This window comes from Anopheles cruzii, chromosome 3 (genome assembly GCF_943734635.1).
Source record: "Anopheles cruzii chromosome 3, idAnoCruzAS_RS32_06, whole genome shotgun sequence".
Lineage (NCBI taxonomy): Eukaryota > Metazoa > Arthropoda > Insecta > Diptera > Culicidae > Anopheles > Anopheles cruzii.
The window spans coordinates 11,823,993-11,841,084 of NC_069145.1; the positions used below are offsets into that span (position 1 = coordinate 11,823,993).

The 17,092-nt window shown below is 53.1% G+C and overlaps 1 protein-coding gene across 1 annotated transcript in view; it reads left to right on the forward strand.

Moving 5' to 3' along the window:
- The window catches only part of LOC128271520 (uncharacterized), a 40,250-nt gene extending 24,289 nt beyond the window's left edge, over positions 1–15,961 (forward strand). Inside the window, exons 3-15 of the mRNA XM_053009088.1 lie at positions 2,490–2,625; positions 2,691–2,999; positions 3,070–3,210; positions 3,281–3,433; positions 3,507–3,637; positions 3,766–3,849; positions 4,592–5,146; positions 5,210–5,533; positions 5,616–5,877; positions 7,885–8,085; positions 9,850–11,713; positions 13,201–13,493; positions 13,574–15,961. Coding sequence (XP_052865048.1) covers positions 2,490–2,625; positions 2,691–2,999; positions 3,070–3,210; positions 3,281–3,433; positions 3,507–3,637; positions 3,766–3,849; positions 4,592–5,146; positions 5,210–5,533; positions 5,616–5,877; positions 7,885–8,085; positions 9,850–11,713; positions 13,201–13,493; positions 13,574–14,629 — 5,509 coding nt within the window. The 3' untranslated portion in view covers positions 14,630–15,961. The remainder of the gene's footprint in view (positions 1–2,489; positions 2,626–2,690; positions 3,000–3,069; positions 3,211–3,280; positions 3,434–3,506; positions 3,638–3,765; positions 3,850–4,591; positions 5,147–5,209; positions 5,534–5,615; positions 5,878–7,884; positions 8,086–9,849; positions 11,714–13,200; positions 13,494–13,573) is intronic.
- Positions 15,962–17,092: the final 1,131 nt, after the last annotated feature.

Genomic DNA, 17,092 nt, shown 5'->3' on the forward strand with positions numbered 1-17,092 from the left:
CCACCCGCCGGGGTCTAGCCCGGTGCTAACCCCCCAACTTTGAGATTAATTTTCGGAAACTTCTTTTGGGCCACCATTTTCTTGGTAGCTCGGTCGCACTTTGTAGAAGCCTTCCTTTTGCGAGCGGACTTTGCGGGGGGGGCCCAAACGCTGCCCCGCTGATCCTTAAGCCGAAGGGGGGTTGTGTCTAAATTACCTTCGCTCCGGAGGCGACCGAATTCTTCCCTTCGCTTCATTGCAAAAGCAGTCACAATTATATTGTTTGCGCGTTTGGATTGTTTCCAGGAAACTCTCGGCCTCTTGTCAACCCTGTTGGGCTTCGTGGTTGGGTGTCCCAAGCATGCCCGGGCCTAGTCGACGCGGAGACTTTCTAACGACTTTCAGCAACCTTGACCACCACCGACCACCGACACTGTGCCATTATCAAAGCGTGTAATTGCTGTTTATTGGTGAAGCAAACGGCGACCGCGATTTAGTTTGCGAACTATGGACTAATCTAATTTGCGAAATTAGGACGAATCATGCAGACGGCTACGCTACGCTAAAGGCTGCGGGAACCGTAACCACTAACCGCCAATCATTAACTTCCAGTTTTGAGTCCTAAGTCTGTCGACACACATTAGGCGATCCTAGGCCGTGTTGAAATTCTTGGAAAGTTTTTTTAACTCTCACGTTAGGTTTTCGCTCCGTAAATAGATTTTAATTGACTTTCGAGCTCCTGCCCACGTTTCGTAACCGGACCCTACAATGTTGCCCTTTACTGATTGTAGCGCTGATTGAAATGCGTCAAATTCCTCTGTTGTGCGGTTCTTTCTAGATGAAATCGATTCAATTCACCGAACGGTTGTTAGTTACTGTTTCGTTATGTCCTCGTTTCTCACTTAACATTATTTGATTAATAGTTCTAATTTGATCTCTACAAAGGCGCTAAATATACCGATTTCTCTCACATGTCAATCAATTTTCCAGATAATTACCAGATAGAATAGAAAATAAAAACAAAACTAACAATAAATGTTGTGTGTCTCACTGTTTTCTAAACAACTTGCAAGCTTTAGCAACATTTGGTGGAGTGCAAAAAAAACCTTGACCACATTATTGTGAGGAACTACGTTGTTGCTCGCTATGTTGCTAAAACTTTCAAATCGTGTCGTTTTTCTCGTTCATACTCGTTCTTTTTACTTAACAACTCTAGCTACACAACGGTGAAACTTGCTGGCGATCGGATTTTGTGCGTTTATTCGTTGGCGTTCGTTCGTTCGTTCGTTCGTCACTCTGTCTCGTCTGTTCTGCTCCACTTTCGTTACTTTTCAAGAATGTGTCCTGTCTTTTTATCTCTTCTGCAATTTAGACAATCTCCTCTACCATCCTGGACCACGTGTCCTATTTCTCTCTGTCTCTCTCTCTCTCTCTTTCTCTCTCACATTTTACTTCTTTCACTCACTCTTCGCTCTGTCTCTGTCCGGTGTATATTGTTGTACGATGTGGTCCTTGTCGAGTAAACACTGCGACGGAAGCTACGCCGGCTTCCTTGCTAGTACACCGCACCACTTACTAGTACACCGCATCAGTGGGTCGCAACGACACCTCACCCAGTTAGGGTCACAAAATTTGTTAACCCGAAGCACTCGATATACCTTCACAATAACAACAGTACTACTGCGCGGCTCAAGCTGTGATTGATTGAACCCACAACCACCTTCCGAAAGCGACCTCACACACACACACACGCACTCCATTTTAACCAGATAAAAAATAGAAAACTCGAATAGATGGATACGGTTTGGTTGGTGTCGTGTATAGTGTTTCTTAATCGTTTACAGTTTTTACTACTTTATTCTTCTGCTCTTCCTGAATGTGTTCTGTCGTCTTTTGCGTAACGTTTCGTAACGTCCCAGCTCACGCACACACACACACCGATTTAGTCGAACAATTAGCGTACGTGTGTGTGTGTGTGTGTGTGTTTAAAGTTAAGCGAACGATTAGACCAACCCGTGGCCCAAAGCTTAGCTTAGCCTACCTAGACGTGTTCGGCGAACGTTGACAGATTTTAAATGTGTACTAACGTGTTCAAACTACGGCAACGGTCTTTACTATCTGTTCCCTTATTGATGTACCTAACCCGTTAACAACCCTCCCTAGCGTGTGCCCGAGTGTGTATTTTGCTTTTGAGATCTTAATATCATGTGTCGTAATCACAGCAAAGCAATCGTAAATAAACCAAACACTTTCCGCTGTCGGAAAACTATGGCGTGCTCGAAATTTAAACCATTCTCGATTGGTAACAGTCGCTTCTTTCGCAAGCCTCTCTCTCACTCTCTCTGTCTGTCTCTCTCTAGTCGTAAGCTGGTGCTCCGCAGTCGCCACGCCGAGTGGCAGCGTGTAGTGCTAGTGTCTGCGCGAAGCGAAGTCTTTTAACGATCCTCTCCGTTCTCCGTTTGCTTTCCTCACCTTTCTGTGCTTCTGCCGTCTCCACACACCACCATCAGAACGAAGTCGAACCAGCGATGGATGAAGCTGCGGACAACGGTACAAATTTCCTCTGCCATGCAGAAGAAACCTCCTCTGAAGCGAGAGGATTCCTTTATGAAGCGCTTTTCGACCCGCCAGATACCGGAGGCTCAGGTAGGTCCAAGAATGGTGTCGAGGTCGTGGATCGGCCCTAACGCGGTACACCATCCCCTCAACAGGAAACGGTCGAGGATACTGGATCGGAGGGTGCGACCGACGCGGAGAAAACGGTCCGCCGAAGGCGTCGGTTTGCCAAGATTCCCCGCACGGTCGTCAATCCGGACGAGAACTTTTACTTCTACTGGCTGATGCTCGTGACGATCAGCATCCTGTACAACCTCTGGACGCTGATCGTGCGCCAGAGCTTCCCGGAACTGCAGAGCAACGCGAATCGCTTCTGGATCTCCTGTGATTGCCTCACCGATATAGTATTCATCTTCGACGTGGCGGTACAGCTGCGGACGGGCTACCTGGAGCAGGGTCTAATGGTGAGTGCCCCACCGGATCCAGATCCGCTGTCTGGGTGGACTACTAATCGTGGACTGCTTCCACACACAGGTGTACGACTCGAAGAAACTGGCGGGACACTACCTGCGGTCCCGCGCCTTCCTCTTCGACCTGGCGGCACTGATCCCGCTGGACATTCTGCAGATTCGGCTGGGCAGTCAGCCGATGCTGCGATTTCCGAGGTTCTTCAAAGTGAGCCACCCCAGAGAGGGATATCCGTAGCCCTCTGATCGGTGCCCTTTGCTCTTCCGTTCGTCCGCAGGTCTATCGAGCGGTCAAGTATTACTACATCGTGGAGAGTCGCACCGTGTGGCCTAACCTGTGGCGGGTGGTCAACCTGATCCACATCCTGCTGATCCTGGCGCACTGGTTCGGGTGCTTCTACTTCCTGCTGTCCGAGGCCGAGGGCTTCCAGGTAGGAGACCATAGCGGCTCAAGTTAACAAAGGCACCCGGTGCTAATTTAAGACGCTGGTTCTCTTCACACAGGGCGACTGGGTCTACCCGTACCGGCCCGGTGACTACGCCACCCTGACGCGCAAGTATCTGGGCAGTCTGTACTGGTCGACGCTCACCCTGACGACCATCGGCGATCTGCCGACCCCGGAGACGAACGCCGAGTAAGTAAGCACCCGTCTGCTGCCGCCGCGAGTTCGTGTCTAACGCCCCACAAATGCCTTACTCTGCCTTTCCGGCTACCTGGCTGGCTGGCTGGCCGGGAACACGGAACACCACCATTCCCCACCAGACCGTCACAATCGGCGGACGGCCCTAGATCACTTCCGCGCCGTGGCCTCAAGTCTCGGCTGCTCCAGTTCAACTCGTCCCGCGGGTAGGCACACGCAGGTCACGCAGATAGGACCCGAGGTCGCTATTCTGCCGCTGCCGGCATTTTTGTGTCCCTTTTGGGTTCTGCATGCGCCGCCGCTGTCATGGCGGCAATGTTTTCGAATATAACTCCACCATATCTGTGTCTCGGTGTCCACGAAGTTTTCTGGAGGCTGTCCGTCGATTCGTCCGTCCGTCTAGTCCGTTACCCTTACTCAACTGTCCAAGCTCCACATCCTCGTCATATTGGGCGTGGGTCAACCGTATCCTCATCACACACACACACGCAGATATTTTGCATGTCACGCCCGAACTAGACTGGCTGAAGCTTGAAGTTGATTTATCGATTGACGGGCCCCAATCATGTCGGTTCGAGTCAATTGGACACCGAACCGTGGGGGTGGGGGGAATTGATGGCCCTTTCGGACTGGCGAAAGACTGTCGGAAAAGAAACTTCGACTTCTGCGTCTTGAAGGCCCGTCACGCGTCTGAGGCAATCCAGAAGTGAATCAAAGTTTTCGAATATCACTCCCTCGGCTCTCGGCTCTCCAAGTGTTGTTGGGTTCCGCGCAGTTGCTTCGTTAGATGGACAGACCTTCAGAGCACTTTTCCCGGGACACAAACGGGCAGGGGGACACAAGAGAACGGTGGGCAGTTATATTCGAAAACTTTGATACGATCGGCATCGGCCAACAGTAGCTAGCGCGAGGCGTAATTCCGGCGTTCTGTGTTCCCCGTTCCGATAGGTACGTGTTCACCATCGTTAGCTACCTGATCGGTGTGTTCATCTTCGCCACCATCGTCGGCCAGGTGGGCAACGTCATCACGAACCGGAACGCGAACCGGCTCGAGTTCGAGCGGCTGCTGGACGGGGCGAAGACCTACATGCGCCACCATAAGGTGCCGGGGGGGATGAAGCGGCGGGTGCTCCGGTGGTACGACTACAGCTGGTCGCGCGGCCGGATTCAGGGCGGCGGGGACATCAACACGGCGCTCGGGCTGCTGCCGGACAAGCTGAAAACCGAACTGGCCTTACATGTCAATTTGAGCGTGCTGAAGAAGGTGACAATATTCCAGGAGTGCCAGCCCGAGTTCCTGCACGACCTGGTGCTGAAGATGAAGGCGTACATCTTCACGCCCGGCGACTCGATCTGCCGGAAGGGCGAGGTCGCCCGCGAGATGTTCATCATCGCCGACGGCATCCTGGAGGTGCTGAGCGAGACCGGCAAGGTGCTGACGACGATGAAGGCGGGCGACTTTTTCGGCGAGATCGGCATCCTCAACCTGGACGGGCTGAACAAGTGAGTGGCGGACCGGAAGAGTGGGGCTCTTTTATGGTAAATTGTGTCTGGGTGTGTGTCTAGGCGAACGGCGGACGTGCGCTCGGTCGGCTACTCGGAGCTGTTCTCGCTCTCCCGCGAGGACGTCCTGACCGCGATGAAGGACTACCCGGAAGCACAAGAGATCCTGCAGACGCTCGGAAGGAAAAGACTGATGGAGGTGCGGTGCGTCAACAAGAAGCACGCCAACCGGCACGCCGCCAAGGAACACGCCGCCGCCGCCGCCGAACGGAGCTCAAATACCCACAATAACCAAGGTGATAGTAGTGATAATAGTGCCTCAAAACGTATCGTAGATAAGCTAAGGTGTGATGTGAAGGGACTGAAGAACGCCCTGCGCAAGTCCAGGTAAGTCCCCAAGGTGGCTGACGACCGATGGTGGGCACTGATCCCTGATCTCCCGTTCGTATCGCTCGCTCCGTATCGCCAGGACGGGTACGACCCGGAGGAGCAACGAATCGATCGAGATGCAACCGCTCCAACCGGCTGCCGGCGGAACCGGTAGCGGCGGCAGCGGGGGCAGTGGCAGCAAAACGCCCAAAACCATGCTGAAGCGCATGCCACGCGTCAAGTCCGACGACATCCACACGGAGGACGAGGCCAGCAAGGAGGCCGCCTCCGATAAGGTGCCGAGCCCGATCGGGGCCGGACTTCCGCTGCTGCAGCGGCTGCGAATGCTGAAAGAGAAACAAGTCAGTGCCCTGCCCGAGACCCACCCATCCACACAGCAGTCATCACCTCACGACCCCATCCTAGGACCAGTCACACACCTAGGCCACCATCTCATCTCATCTCCGACCTAACAGCACCTTGAGACACACACCACCACGTTATGACCACCACCACGAATTTGGGACTAGCACACACACAGTTGCGTTGTCACACACACACCTATAGTGGCCACCTCCGCCCACTGTGCCCTCCAGTGTGACCGTAGAGCTTAGCGCGGCTAGAGAACCCGTTGGTCCTGTCCGTGTGCGCGCATCTCACAACCGGTGTCGGTGTATCCACTGAGTTGTTCAATAAGTTTTGAGCTTCAATGAGAAAAACACAATTTTATGGTTTACACTTTATTATTTAGTATGGTCTCCTTGAACATCAAAGAACTTTTGCCAACGAGATTTCAATTTATGAATTCGATTCCTGAAGAAAGAATCTGGAAGGACTGCAATATACGCTTTTACAGCTGTTATGGCCTCATCATTTGACGGGAAACGCTTTCAATGTATAAGGATTTTAAGGTCTGGAAACAGATGGAAGTCGCTAGGAGCCAAATCTTCTAAATACTGTGGGTGCTCCAACAATTCATGGATTTTCGCCATTGTCAAAATGCTCTTGTGGTTATTTATTTCTATGTCTAGAATTATTTTCTTCTGCAAACCGAGTCTTTTCATTATTATTTTCTTTCTATTCTCCTCCAGCTGCTTTAAAAGTTTACAATCATATTCAGAATTTATTGTTTTATCAGTTTGCAAATAATCCACAAACAAAATTGTTTAAAAAAAAACTGATGCCAATACCTTCTTGGCCGATTTCTGAACACAAACTCGTTTCGGAGCCGAAGAACCAGGTTCAACATCACTCTTTGATTCAGGATCATGTTGATAGACCAAGTCTCAGCCATAATGATGAGTCGACGCATAAAATCTGTTTGGTTACTGTTTTTGGACGTCATTGACGTGGATCGTCTTTTAAGGCTTCTACAATCAAGTTTAAATTCAGTAACCTTTCTTTCTACTGTATTCATTGAAGGCAAAGAGTCCTTATACACAGCGTCCTCGGTTATTGAAGCTCAAAACTTATTGAACAGCCTGGTAAAAGTGCTACCCACTAGAGCCCCCCGTTAGAGTCCGATCCGCGTTGGAGCAGTGGACCTTCGTATTCCGCAGATGTCTTAGAGCACCCTCACACTAGCCGGTGGCTTTCGATGGCGTTGTAGAGCTTCCCCTGTACATTCCCTATTGTAACACCCTACCCTCCGTACGTGCGTAACGCTTTGCCTTTTTTAGCACCGTCTCGTCTGCGTGCTCTGCCGGCCCGGGAAACCAAGAACCGGGCCCCTTCGGAGCACCGGAGCATCATTACAGTGACACTACACTCACCAAACAGAGGGCCCTCACCATCTCGTCACCATCATCATCATCATCATCATCATCGGATCGTAATCATTCACCGGCGTTGAGACACAGATTCGGACTCGATCATCCACACGCTCCATTGCCGCATCGCTCACGTCGCGTTGTTGTACATACCCTCCTAGATCTGCCGCCTTTTTAGCATTCTTAGAACGTTGTTTTCTCTCTTCTTTTTCTCTTTTTTATTTACACGTGCCCACCCGCGTACCCATTGAACCTGCCACCTGCCACACTATGAACACCAATCGATATGTAAATTTGTCTGTGTTTTCGTATGTGTGTGTGTGTGTGTGTGTGTGTGTGTGCGTGCGTACGTGTGTGTATATGTGTGTTTGTAATCCACGTGTACACCCCGGAAACTAACACCAACAACACGCCACCGCCAACAATCACAAACCACCCCAACCAACCAACCAAAACAAACCCCCAATCGTTGCAACGTGCTTTTTGTGCGATACACACAAACACACCTCCGCGATCGAAACTGGGAACGCACCGGGACTCGGAAATGGACGATGAACCCACCACCACCACCACCACCACCACCGACCACCGACCAAGCAGGACCGCGAAGAGCGTGCCGCGAAAGCAACCGCACAAATAATCTCACCACCGCATACTCACGTTACCTCTGCCATATCACCACAGGAATCGATACAGGAAGAACCGGAACCGGAAGTGATCGGCGCCGGCTTGCCGCTGATGCAAAGACTGAAGTTGCTCAAAGCGAAAGAGGATCGGCTGGCGAAGGAATGCCACTCGAAGGTAAAGGCGGTGCGACTCTGGCGAGTGAACTTTTCTTGGCCCCCGGCGGCCCCCGAGATGAGGCCCCCACCTGTTCTTCGCGCCATGTTACCTTACCGTGTCTTCTGGCCCATTCTGGTCGTTTGTCGATCAATACTTGGTTTAAATGGATCATTTGCCATCGGCAGCCATCTGTATTAGGGGTTTCGCCGAGTTTTAGAAGCTTGTGGTACACCACACCTTTCTGGTCCCATCAGACTCACAGCATTGTAGGATTTCTTTATCGGATTCGGTGAATAGTAATGGAAATGAAACCACTTTCTATCCCCAATCATAATCTGATGGACAAATGTCTTCCTTTTGTCTTCCAGATCCTTTAAACGCTGGGATAAGGCGTGTTGAGACACATTGAGCTGATCCGCGATATGTTGTTGCGTTTGGGTGTCATTTTCGTTCAAAAGTTCTTGTAGCTCTCAAGCACTTTGTTTTTGATGTCAAAGTCCCCATATTTAAATTCTTTGAACCTCTCCAAGCGCTGCGATCTTCCAAGAGCATGATCACCGTAAGCTTCGACCAGCATTTGATGCGATTCTCTAACACTTTTCTTGAGCAGAAAACCAATCATTCGGAACCAATGAACCAGAAAACTGCATTTCGTACTTTTCAGGCACAAACGTGAGCATGTTCGAACGCTCTCAAACGTAAGTTGCCGACTAAAACTGCCGGCTTCGTGTTAAGTGGAAATCCTTTGCAAGGTAATGTTGCCAACAATGATAGTGGATAGGACCAAATTGACAGCTAGAGTCATCTGTTTACGCAAACCGCTTTCATACTTTTGAACCTGGTAAAACAATTTACCGGCGGCCACAGATGTGCACTGGCGATTGCCCGTATTGGACTTCGATTGGCCTCGGTGTGGGTGAATTGCGTTACCCTTCTTCGCTTCTCGACCCGGAGAATGGGTTGGATAAATTACTTATTCAATGCTACAATCTGGTGGCCATTACTTTACAATTTACTGCTCCATGCCCATGACTAAGATGGAATGTTTTAGAGCGAACCATTCCTACATAAGAACCCGGTTGCGTTCGACTGCTACGCCGAGCTACGTTGAGACTTCTTGAGCACTACTGACACTTGTAGTTGCTTCCGTTCGAGAAGAAAATATGGCAGACATTTCCGCAAAGCCTCGCAGTAGGCTGCTGCGCCGTGTAAAAGAGTAGAACACATTCTTTCGGGGTGATCAAAGCAACCCTGTTGCAACCAGGTCAAGTCAACATCGCATCGTATACGGATATTCTGGATCCACTATTTCGGATCCGTTCCGTTGGCCCTAAAGGTACTGTACATTGCGGCTCTGTCCAGCGAGTTGTAGACTCCACCCAGCTACCTCTCCGATGGACATATGAGAGGATACTGGCCCGATTCAATGACGTTGGAATCGCGGCCCACTTCATGATTGTAAATTCTTTCCACTCGACCCGACTCTCGGCTCAGTTCGGGCGCTGGCCCCGTAGATATGCATCCGTAGCGAAAACCTCACCTCACGAGCACACCAACCCGGCCCGCCCCCCAAAGCCCTGGCCCTGCATCGTGAGAATGTGCAAATGCAAATTAGTGACCCTCCCCTCAGCAACTGTCACGAGTGTAAGGAGTTCTAACCCCACACCAAAACTAGCGCCAAGCCTCACGATACACCCGCACGGCTCGCCGGATCGGTTGCAAGTAATGTTTGTCGTGTCCTTTGCCCTTTCTCTCTTTCCCCCATCGCACACACACGCGCAGCTGCAAGTCACGTCGAATCAGACGTCCAGCTCGCCGTCGATCGTGCAGAGCCTGAGCCCAACGTCGCCGACGGTGAAGGCACCACCCAGTCCGATACTGAACACCTCGGGAGCGGTCGGACACCACGCGAAGCCGACCATGCGCGTGTCGTTCCGGGACCGGCTACGGAGCCTGCACCACCAGGACTCGAAGCAGCACGGGGACGCGAAGGTCCCGGGCCCGGAACGGCCCGGGACGATCCACGAAACCACCGACATGAAGCAGCACCTGCTCCAGGGCGGCCCGTCGCACGGCAAGGTTGGCCTGCATCCTCACCTGCATCCCCACCACCACCAGCATCAGCCCCATCAGCACGGTAAAGGGTCCACGGGACTGTCGCTGAAGGAGAAGATCCGCTCGCTCGGGCAGCTGCAGCGCGACGACCAGCTGAAGCCGTGGTCCAAGCTGAAGCTGGCGACGGTCGTCAGTCTCGGCGGGAGCTACACCAGCCTCCAGAATGCGGCCTCCGAGGAGTCGCCGATACTGAAGCAATCGAAACGGAACCGCGCCCTCAAGACGTCGATCCCGGCGGACCTGAACCTGAACTCGCTCGTCTCGATGGCCCCACCGCCGATCTTGTCGGCCCCGCCCACGACCTGTGACCCACGAGCGGACGCGCGTCCGGTGGTGCCCAAAAAGACTTCCTCCTTCCCGTTCGGTACCGGTGAGAAGGTGTCCGTCAGCGATAGCGAGGTGGCTGCGTCGGGGAGTGGCACGCAGCCAGCAGTCCGAGCTGCCAACAGCCGGGCGGACGGAACTTCGCCCGCCCGGGTGCGCCTGAAACCGAAGCCGATCCAGCTGGAGAGCGAACCGAAGGCGTACCTGTCGGTGGACGACCTGTCGCCCGAGTACTGCGGGTTGCCGTTCGTGAAGAAGCTGAAGATCCTAAACGAGCGCCAGAAGCTGGCCGAGCTGGAGTCGGCCATCAGCAAGACGCGCAGCCTCAGCCTCGACTGCACCACCACCGACTCGAGCACGAGCGGCGCGGCCAGCACGCACGACCTGCTGGACCAGCTGACGCGCAGCCAGAGCGAGGGCTCCGGCATGGCGCACGGGGCCACGGGGCGCTCGAAAAGCGAATCCCCGACCACCGGCGGGGCTCTGGTCCCCCTCAGTCCCGAGTCGAACGAAACGCTCGAGCGGCGCCAGCTGAAGAGCATACTGAAGAAACTGTCCGAGGACAAGGCGGCGCTAGAACAGCGCCCGGGCCGGGACATGAGGCGGCTGCTGCGGGCGCAGACGGTCGAAGGGTACGTTGCCAGACACAGCAAGTTCAGCAAGAGCGTCACCTTCCACAGAAACACCCTCTCTAGTCCCCCCGCCAGTGCGACTCTGTTGCCCTGTGACTCTATTGAAGACCGTAGCCTTTTTCCCATTCCTAGCGTACAAACGTCCCCTAGCGGTGCCGTTGTGCCGCCGGCGGCAGCGGCGGCGGCGTCCTCGTCGTCGTCACCACCGCCGCCACCACCACCGCCTACCACGGCGCTGCCGGCGGACGATGACAGCCAGGCAGCGCCACCGGTGGCCACTGCCGTCGAGCAAGAGCACGAACTCCGCTCGAGTTACTACGCGGTGCTCGAGGAGCGCCACCACCAGGTACGGGAGCCGGTGGACGAGCGTCGGTTGCGGGGCGCCGGTGGGACGGGAGTTCCGCATCCCGGCACCCTGGCGCTCCTCGGTAACGGTGAACCGCTTCCCGCGGGCTTCCCGTACGCGGTTCACGGCGATCCCGACACCGACCTCGACCTCGATCCGGACGCCGTCGTCGACCCGACGTCCCGCACCACCCTTTCCGCGCTGGCCAACCAGCGGAAGCTCATCAGAGGTAGGTGTGTCCGCAAGGGGTAGAGTAGTGCGCGCGCTGGCATGTGTGGCACGCAGCAGGGCGCCCGCTCATCGGCTGCTGCCTTGCATTCCGAGCAAATTTCATCATCCCAATTTTAGCTTCACCATCCTTTTCTTTTCTGTTGCCCAAACCTACCTCCCGCGGTTCCGCGTGCGAACAAAATCCCACAAATCCTGCCCTGCTTGCTAGCAATGTTGCATTCAATCCTGTAACGGAGCTTTCGCCTTTCGCGCGTTACGAAGCGTTACTGTCAAAGCGCCTGAAGTTAGGCAATTCGGAATACGTTTGCATTCAGTGCGTTCGGCCGTTTGAATGGTGGATTGGTTTCCGTTGCCATTTAACCACCGTAATTGGAAAGATTAATACTCGAGTGGCCTGATGAGCTGTGTTGCTCCATTGTGGCCATATCGGAGCGATTGAATCGATGCATCCGGCATCTTTCTAATGATGAGAACTAGCCAATCACTCGAGAATATCCAGGAATCAATTACAACACCTGCCTCTTCCTACGCAAAAACTACGGCAGAAGAGTTGCGCTTGAAACCATGAGTGCCTCTGGCAAAATCGACTCATCGATGCGAGTGCTGCTCCTTCTCATCGACGCTTCTGGACATGATAGGCCTTTGCCTGTGCGCTCTGTGAATCAAAAGGATTCCGGAGCTTCATAATTCATCAATGATCTTTTCGTTCAATTACTCACCGTGGCGCTGATTGGCCAATCCCAAGAGCAATCGTTTGCTTCGTGCTTTGAGTGTGTTCGCCATCCCAGTGTGTGTGTTCGCTATTCCAGTCCGTAACCGGAACCAACCATCATCGAATCAAGCTTCTTATCAATCCACTTATTTGCATGCCACAGCATATCATTCTACGCACGTACGCTTCGCTTGCCCGTTGTCCGCCCGTTGCGTGCCACAGACTCCTGTTCCCTCCTGCGAATTGGGCGCCCCAAAAGTCGTGACCGTAACACAATTTGTTGTTGATTGGCCTGAACTCAATGTCTGACGAGGGAGGGAACGGAACTGAGCGCATACATAATACACCGTCCCGTGCCAGTGGCGAGTAAGTAGTACAGTCCTCTGGGCGACCCAGCGCCGGCCGCCGGCAGAGCCGGTCCCGGTCGGACCATCCGGTGGGCGGAGGATGGGTTTTTCTGTGTCCGGTCTCCGATTTCCGACTTCCGGTACCGATTTTCCTCCCCGAACCCGAAGACATCGACGCCGGCCGACCAATCGACAACGAACGTTTCCCCGTCTTGCGACGCTCCTGACTTCCGGAACACTAATCGAGTGCTTTTCTCTTGTGTCGCTGTCACCGATACACGCGTCTTGCGTTCGTTTCCCCCCACAAAAACACATCGTACCGCACACCGCACTGCACGGCTTTCGGGCGAACCGTGGGGTCTCGACAAACAACTCACCCCCGGGACCCATTCCACCGAATCACCTTCGTTCCACTACATCACCTAGGTTCCCTGGAGGAGCAGGAATTCTTCGGCGAGGTGCTGCTCGGCATCAAGCAGGTCATCCAGACGCATATGAAGGAGATACAGGTGAAGTTTCAGGACGAGTTCTTCAACCTGGAGCTGGAGGTGAAGAAGCGGGACGACATCATATCAAAGCTGCAGAACCGCATCCTGGAGCTGGAGGCCGAGCAGCAGTACGTCGGCGTCGGCCTCCAGGTGCAGCTCCCGCCGGAGCACCCGAAGTCCGGTTCTTCCGGGTCCGGCAGCACCGGCTCGTCGAACGAGTTGCCGTTCATGGTGAGTTCAAGGTCGTCGCGTCGTGGTTCCGTCCCGGTGCATGATCGAATCATCCGGCTTCCGGTCGCTTTCTCCCGCAGCGTGGCGACTCGCTGGACACGATCTTCGCTTCGTCGCCCCACTCGGACTCGGACGCCCCTCGGCAGCCCAAGGTGCGCAGCCGGAAACCCCGGACGTCACCGCGCCACCGGCAGCTACGCAACCGACCGACCTGGGACGAATCGACCGATCAGGACAGCTTCGACCGCAAGGACTCACCGCCATCATCTCGCACTGCGTCCGGTAATGGCGGCGGCGGATCCGCACCGGTGCCATCGCCTCCAGTGCCACCGCCAGTGCCACCGCGACGCATGTCCACCACGGCGACGGCTACCTGCGTCACACTGTCCACGACCGTGACGGAGCACGGGCGGGCAGGCCGAACCCCGTACCGGGACCTGGTAATTTCCGAGCTCACGGGGAATATCGTCTCCGACAGTGTGATCGTCAACATCGAGACCACGTCCAGTTCGCAGTCCGAGAACGAACACGAGGTGGCGGTGGAGGGACCCACGCAGGACATTGCGGAAGAGGAAGAGGAGGGGGAAGATGGGGACGACGAACAGGAACTGAGGCGCTTGATGCGGCGAAGTCGCTCCCGGAGTCGCGAAATGGACGAAGATCGAGACAACGATTACACTGACGGCGAGGATTCTACCGAAGATGACAACGCCGAAGAGGAGCTGGTGGCGGAACAGGAACAGGAACTGGAAGAAGAGGAAGAGGGCGAGGACGACGACGAGGAGCTGAACCACAACGATTGGGAAGTGCGCATGTTGGCGGCCGAATTGAAGAAGCGCGAAAGCTTCAGTACGGACTTCCCGAGCGAACTCGAAGCTACCGGCGGGGACGGGATGCTGCGCCGGCGGCACCGGAAGCGCAGCGACACGGACACGGAAGGAAGCGACGCCCCGGGAGCGGACCGGGACGCCTTCGGTCGGCCACGGGCTTCCTCCCTCGATCAGCACAACCTGCAGCGGCGCGGTAACGGCTCGACGGCGGCGACGGCGCCTCCGACCGGCAGCCGGGGCTCGTTCCGGTCCCGGGGTGGCATCTTCAAGGCCATGAGCTTCGACCGGGACAAAGATCGGCTCTGAGACTTAGAATTTCACTGCGAGGTGTGCATGTACTCCAGCATCACCAAAATGGTGGTGTTCGAGTGGACCACCGCACCGGACGGGGCCGAGGCCAGCGGAAGGACGCGAGTGAGTGAGGGTTAAGCGCGTAGCGGGCCCTGTGTCCTCTGTTCCCTTTTTTCTTCCCCCTCCGAAGTGCTTCAAAAGGCGACCGTTGTTAGTGAGAGTTCAAACAAATTCAATTGGCAATTTACGTAGCAATCGGCAAGCATCTGTTACTCATTCCCGTCCAGCATTCGGTCTAGGGACCTCGCGCGATCAGGGATCGCATGTTCAGGCTTTGGTTCGGCCGCCGGCAGGATGGCTGTAGAGAAGTTAACAACGTTCGAATTTACCGTACCTATGTTGTCACCTTTGTGTTATTGTCACGGCCTCGATACGTTGTTGTTGGCTGTTACGACGGTAGACGCTCTAGTTCACGCCACTCCATGGTTTTAGCACAAAGCAATTAAGGTCCTGTAAAGCGCGCCACTAGATGCGGCGGATAGTGTACTAAGCGACCCCTCTCAGTTCGACTAGTCCAACGGTAGGGTTTATAGATTTGTATCAAGACTTATCGCGCATAGACCACCTTCCCGAATGAACTAATGCAAAGCAAAAACCTAGCAAGTAATACAAAAAGAACACAGAAAGTAGAACTAGTGAGCTATAACTTGTTGAAAAGAGTTTTAATAATTGATAGAAAACAAATCAAACATCAACACAAACAACATACAGCCCCAACCAACCAAGTTGCAGTTACACAAACCAGACCGCTCCAAGCGAAGCAAGCAAACAAACACCTAACAATCGACAACTAAATAGGATAGGCGACGTGACGGCAGCAGCAACCCTAAACCAAGAGAGATAAAGTTACTACGTTCAAAACTAGCGAAGCAAAAACTACAAACTACGTTATTAGTGTTGAAATAGAGTTTAATACCTTCTCTTCGCGGCAGGCAGGAGCAACCAAACAATACAGTCTATACACGATACGATATTACTCTAGCGAACTGTTACAGGAAAACAGCCGAATGATGATAGAAACAACACGCGTAACGACGTGTAACGTAGTGTAACGGGTGCGCAGAAAGGGCAATTCGAATTGTTTACAAAAACGAAAACGACCAACTGTACTTATCACTTAGGCGTGCTAGGCGTGCTGAGATGGAATCTAGGCAACAGCGGAACAAAGCGGTTGATTGAACAAATTAAATAATCTAGACCTCTAAACAAATAATGCATAAAACCACAACTTTTCTAGACAACCAACTAACACCCCCGTGCCGTGTGATTTAGTTCAAACGAAAGAAACTCACCATTCACCAACACAGAGAGAACAGACCACTAGGAAACACCCGGAAAGCTCGCTGGAGTCATAACTTTTTTACGAATCGCCCTCTCTACCTAATTTCACTTTTTTATTTTGGTGGTGAATAAAATGATCGAGCACCGAGCGGGGTGTTCAGGGGGCTAACAAACTAATGATAAGGCCCATGTAGGTAAGGAAGTGACACACAAAAATGGTAGCACGTTCACTTGGCCAATTAGCGGAAACCGATTAGTAACCGATAGCGTTGAGAACGAAGGTAGCAAGAAAAAGTTCTCCAGTTACAGTACCACACATGATGCAGATTCGTATCGCGACCAAATCTATGAATTCCAGTGCGGGTGATGCGAAAGCGGGGAATTGAGGTACGATAGCTAGACACCGAGAAAGAATCCGCGCGAACTTTAATAGCTTTAGTTGAACTCGTTTAACGGTAGCGTGAGCCAGCGAATAAGCGATGGCTGATCTTCTCCAATATCCGTTTCCTAGAACACAGCTTACGTTCGCCGTTTTGCTCGGTAATGATTATTTCGAAACACAGTTTACAGTATTATACAAGCAGTAGCTAAAGCTTCAAGGTACTTCGCTTAGGTTATGCTACTTGATAGTGAAACTAAAGCTTTACCCCACAGTGCCACGTGTCATCGTTTGCTGCTGGGAACGGATAATTTTACGGTAGTGTAGAATCAGATAACGGAAAAAGGATCGTTCTGAGCGCCTAGAGCCCGATAGCATCCCGTCCGGCAGGCCGTAGAGCGATAGCTGATTGTTTCTATTGTAGAATGCACACACGGCAAAGCCGCCATTCGAGGAATCCCTAATGTGTTGAAAGCCCCACTTTGTTTCGAGCCACAATAAAAGGACACCATCAGATGGAACGAATAAAACCTGAATTACTGAGAAGCTGAATTAAGAGCCTTTTTTTGAAGTTCAACACTGTTCGAAATGGTAAGCAAGTAAGCTGGACCTTAATTAATTGCGAACGGACTTCCAAATCGATGCTGCCGGCTGATCCTAAATGAATCCATGGACCCCGTATCGCAGCATCGATTGGTGGGTCTAAAACTGCCGAATCGGCTAGCACGACTGCCAGGACGGCAGTACTTTGGCCATCA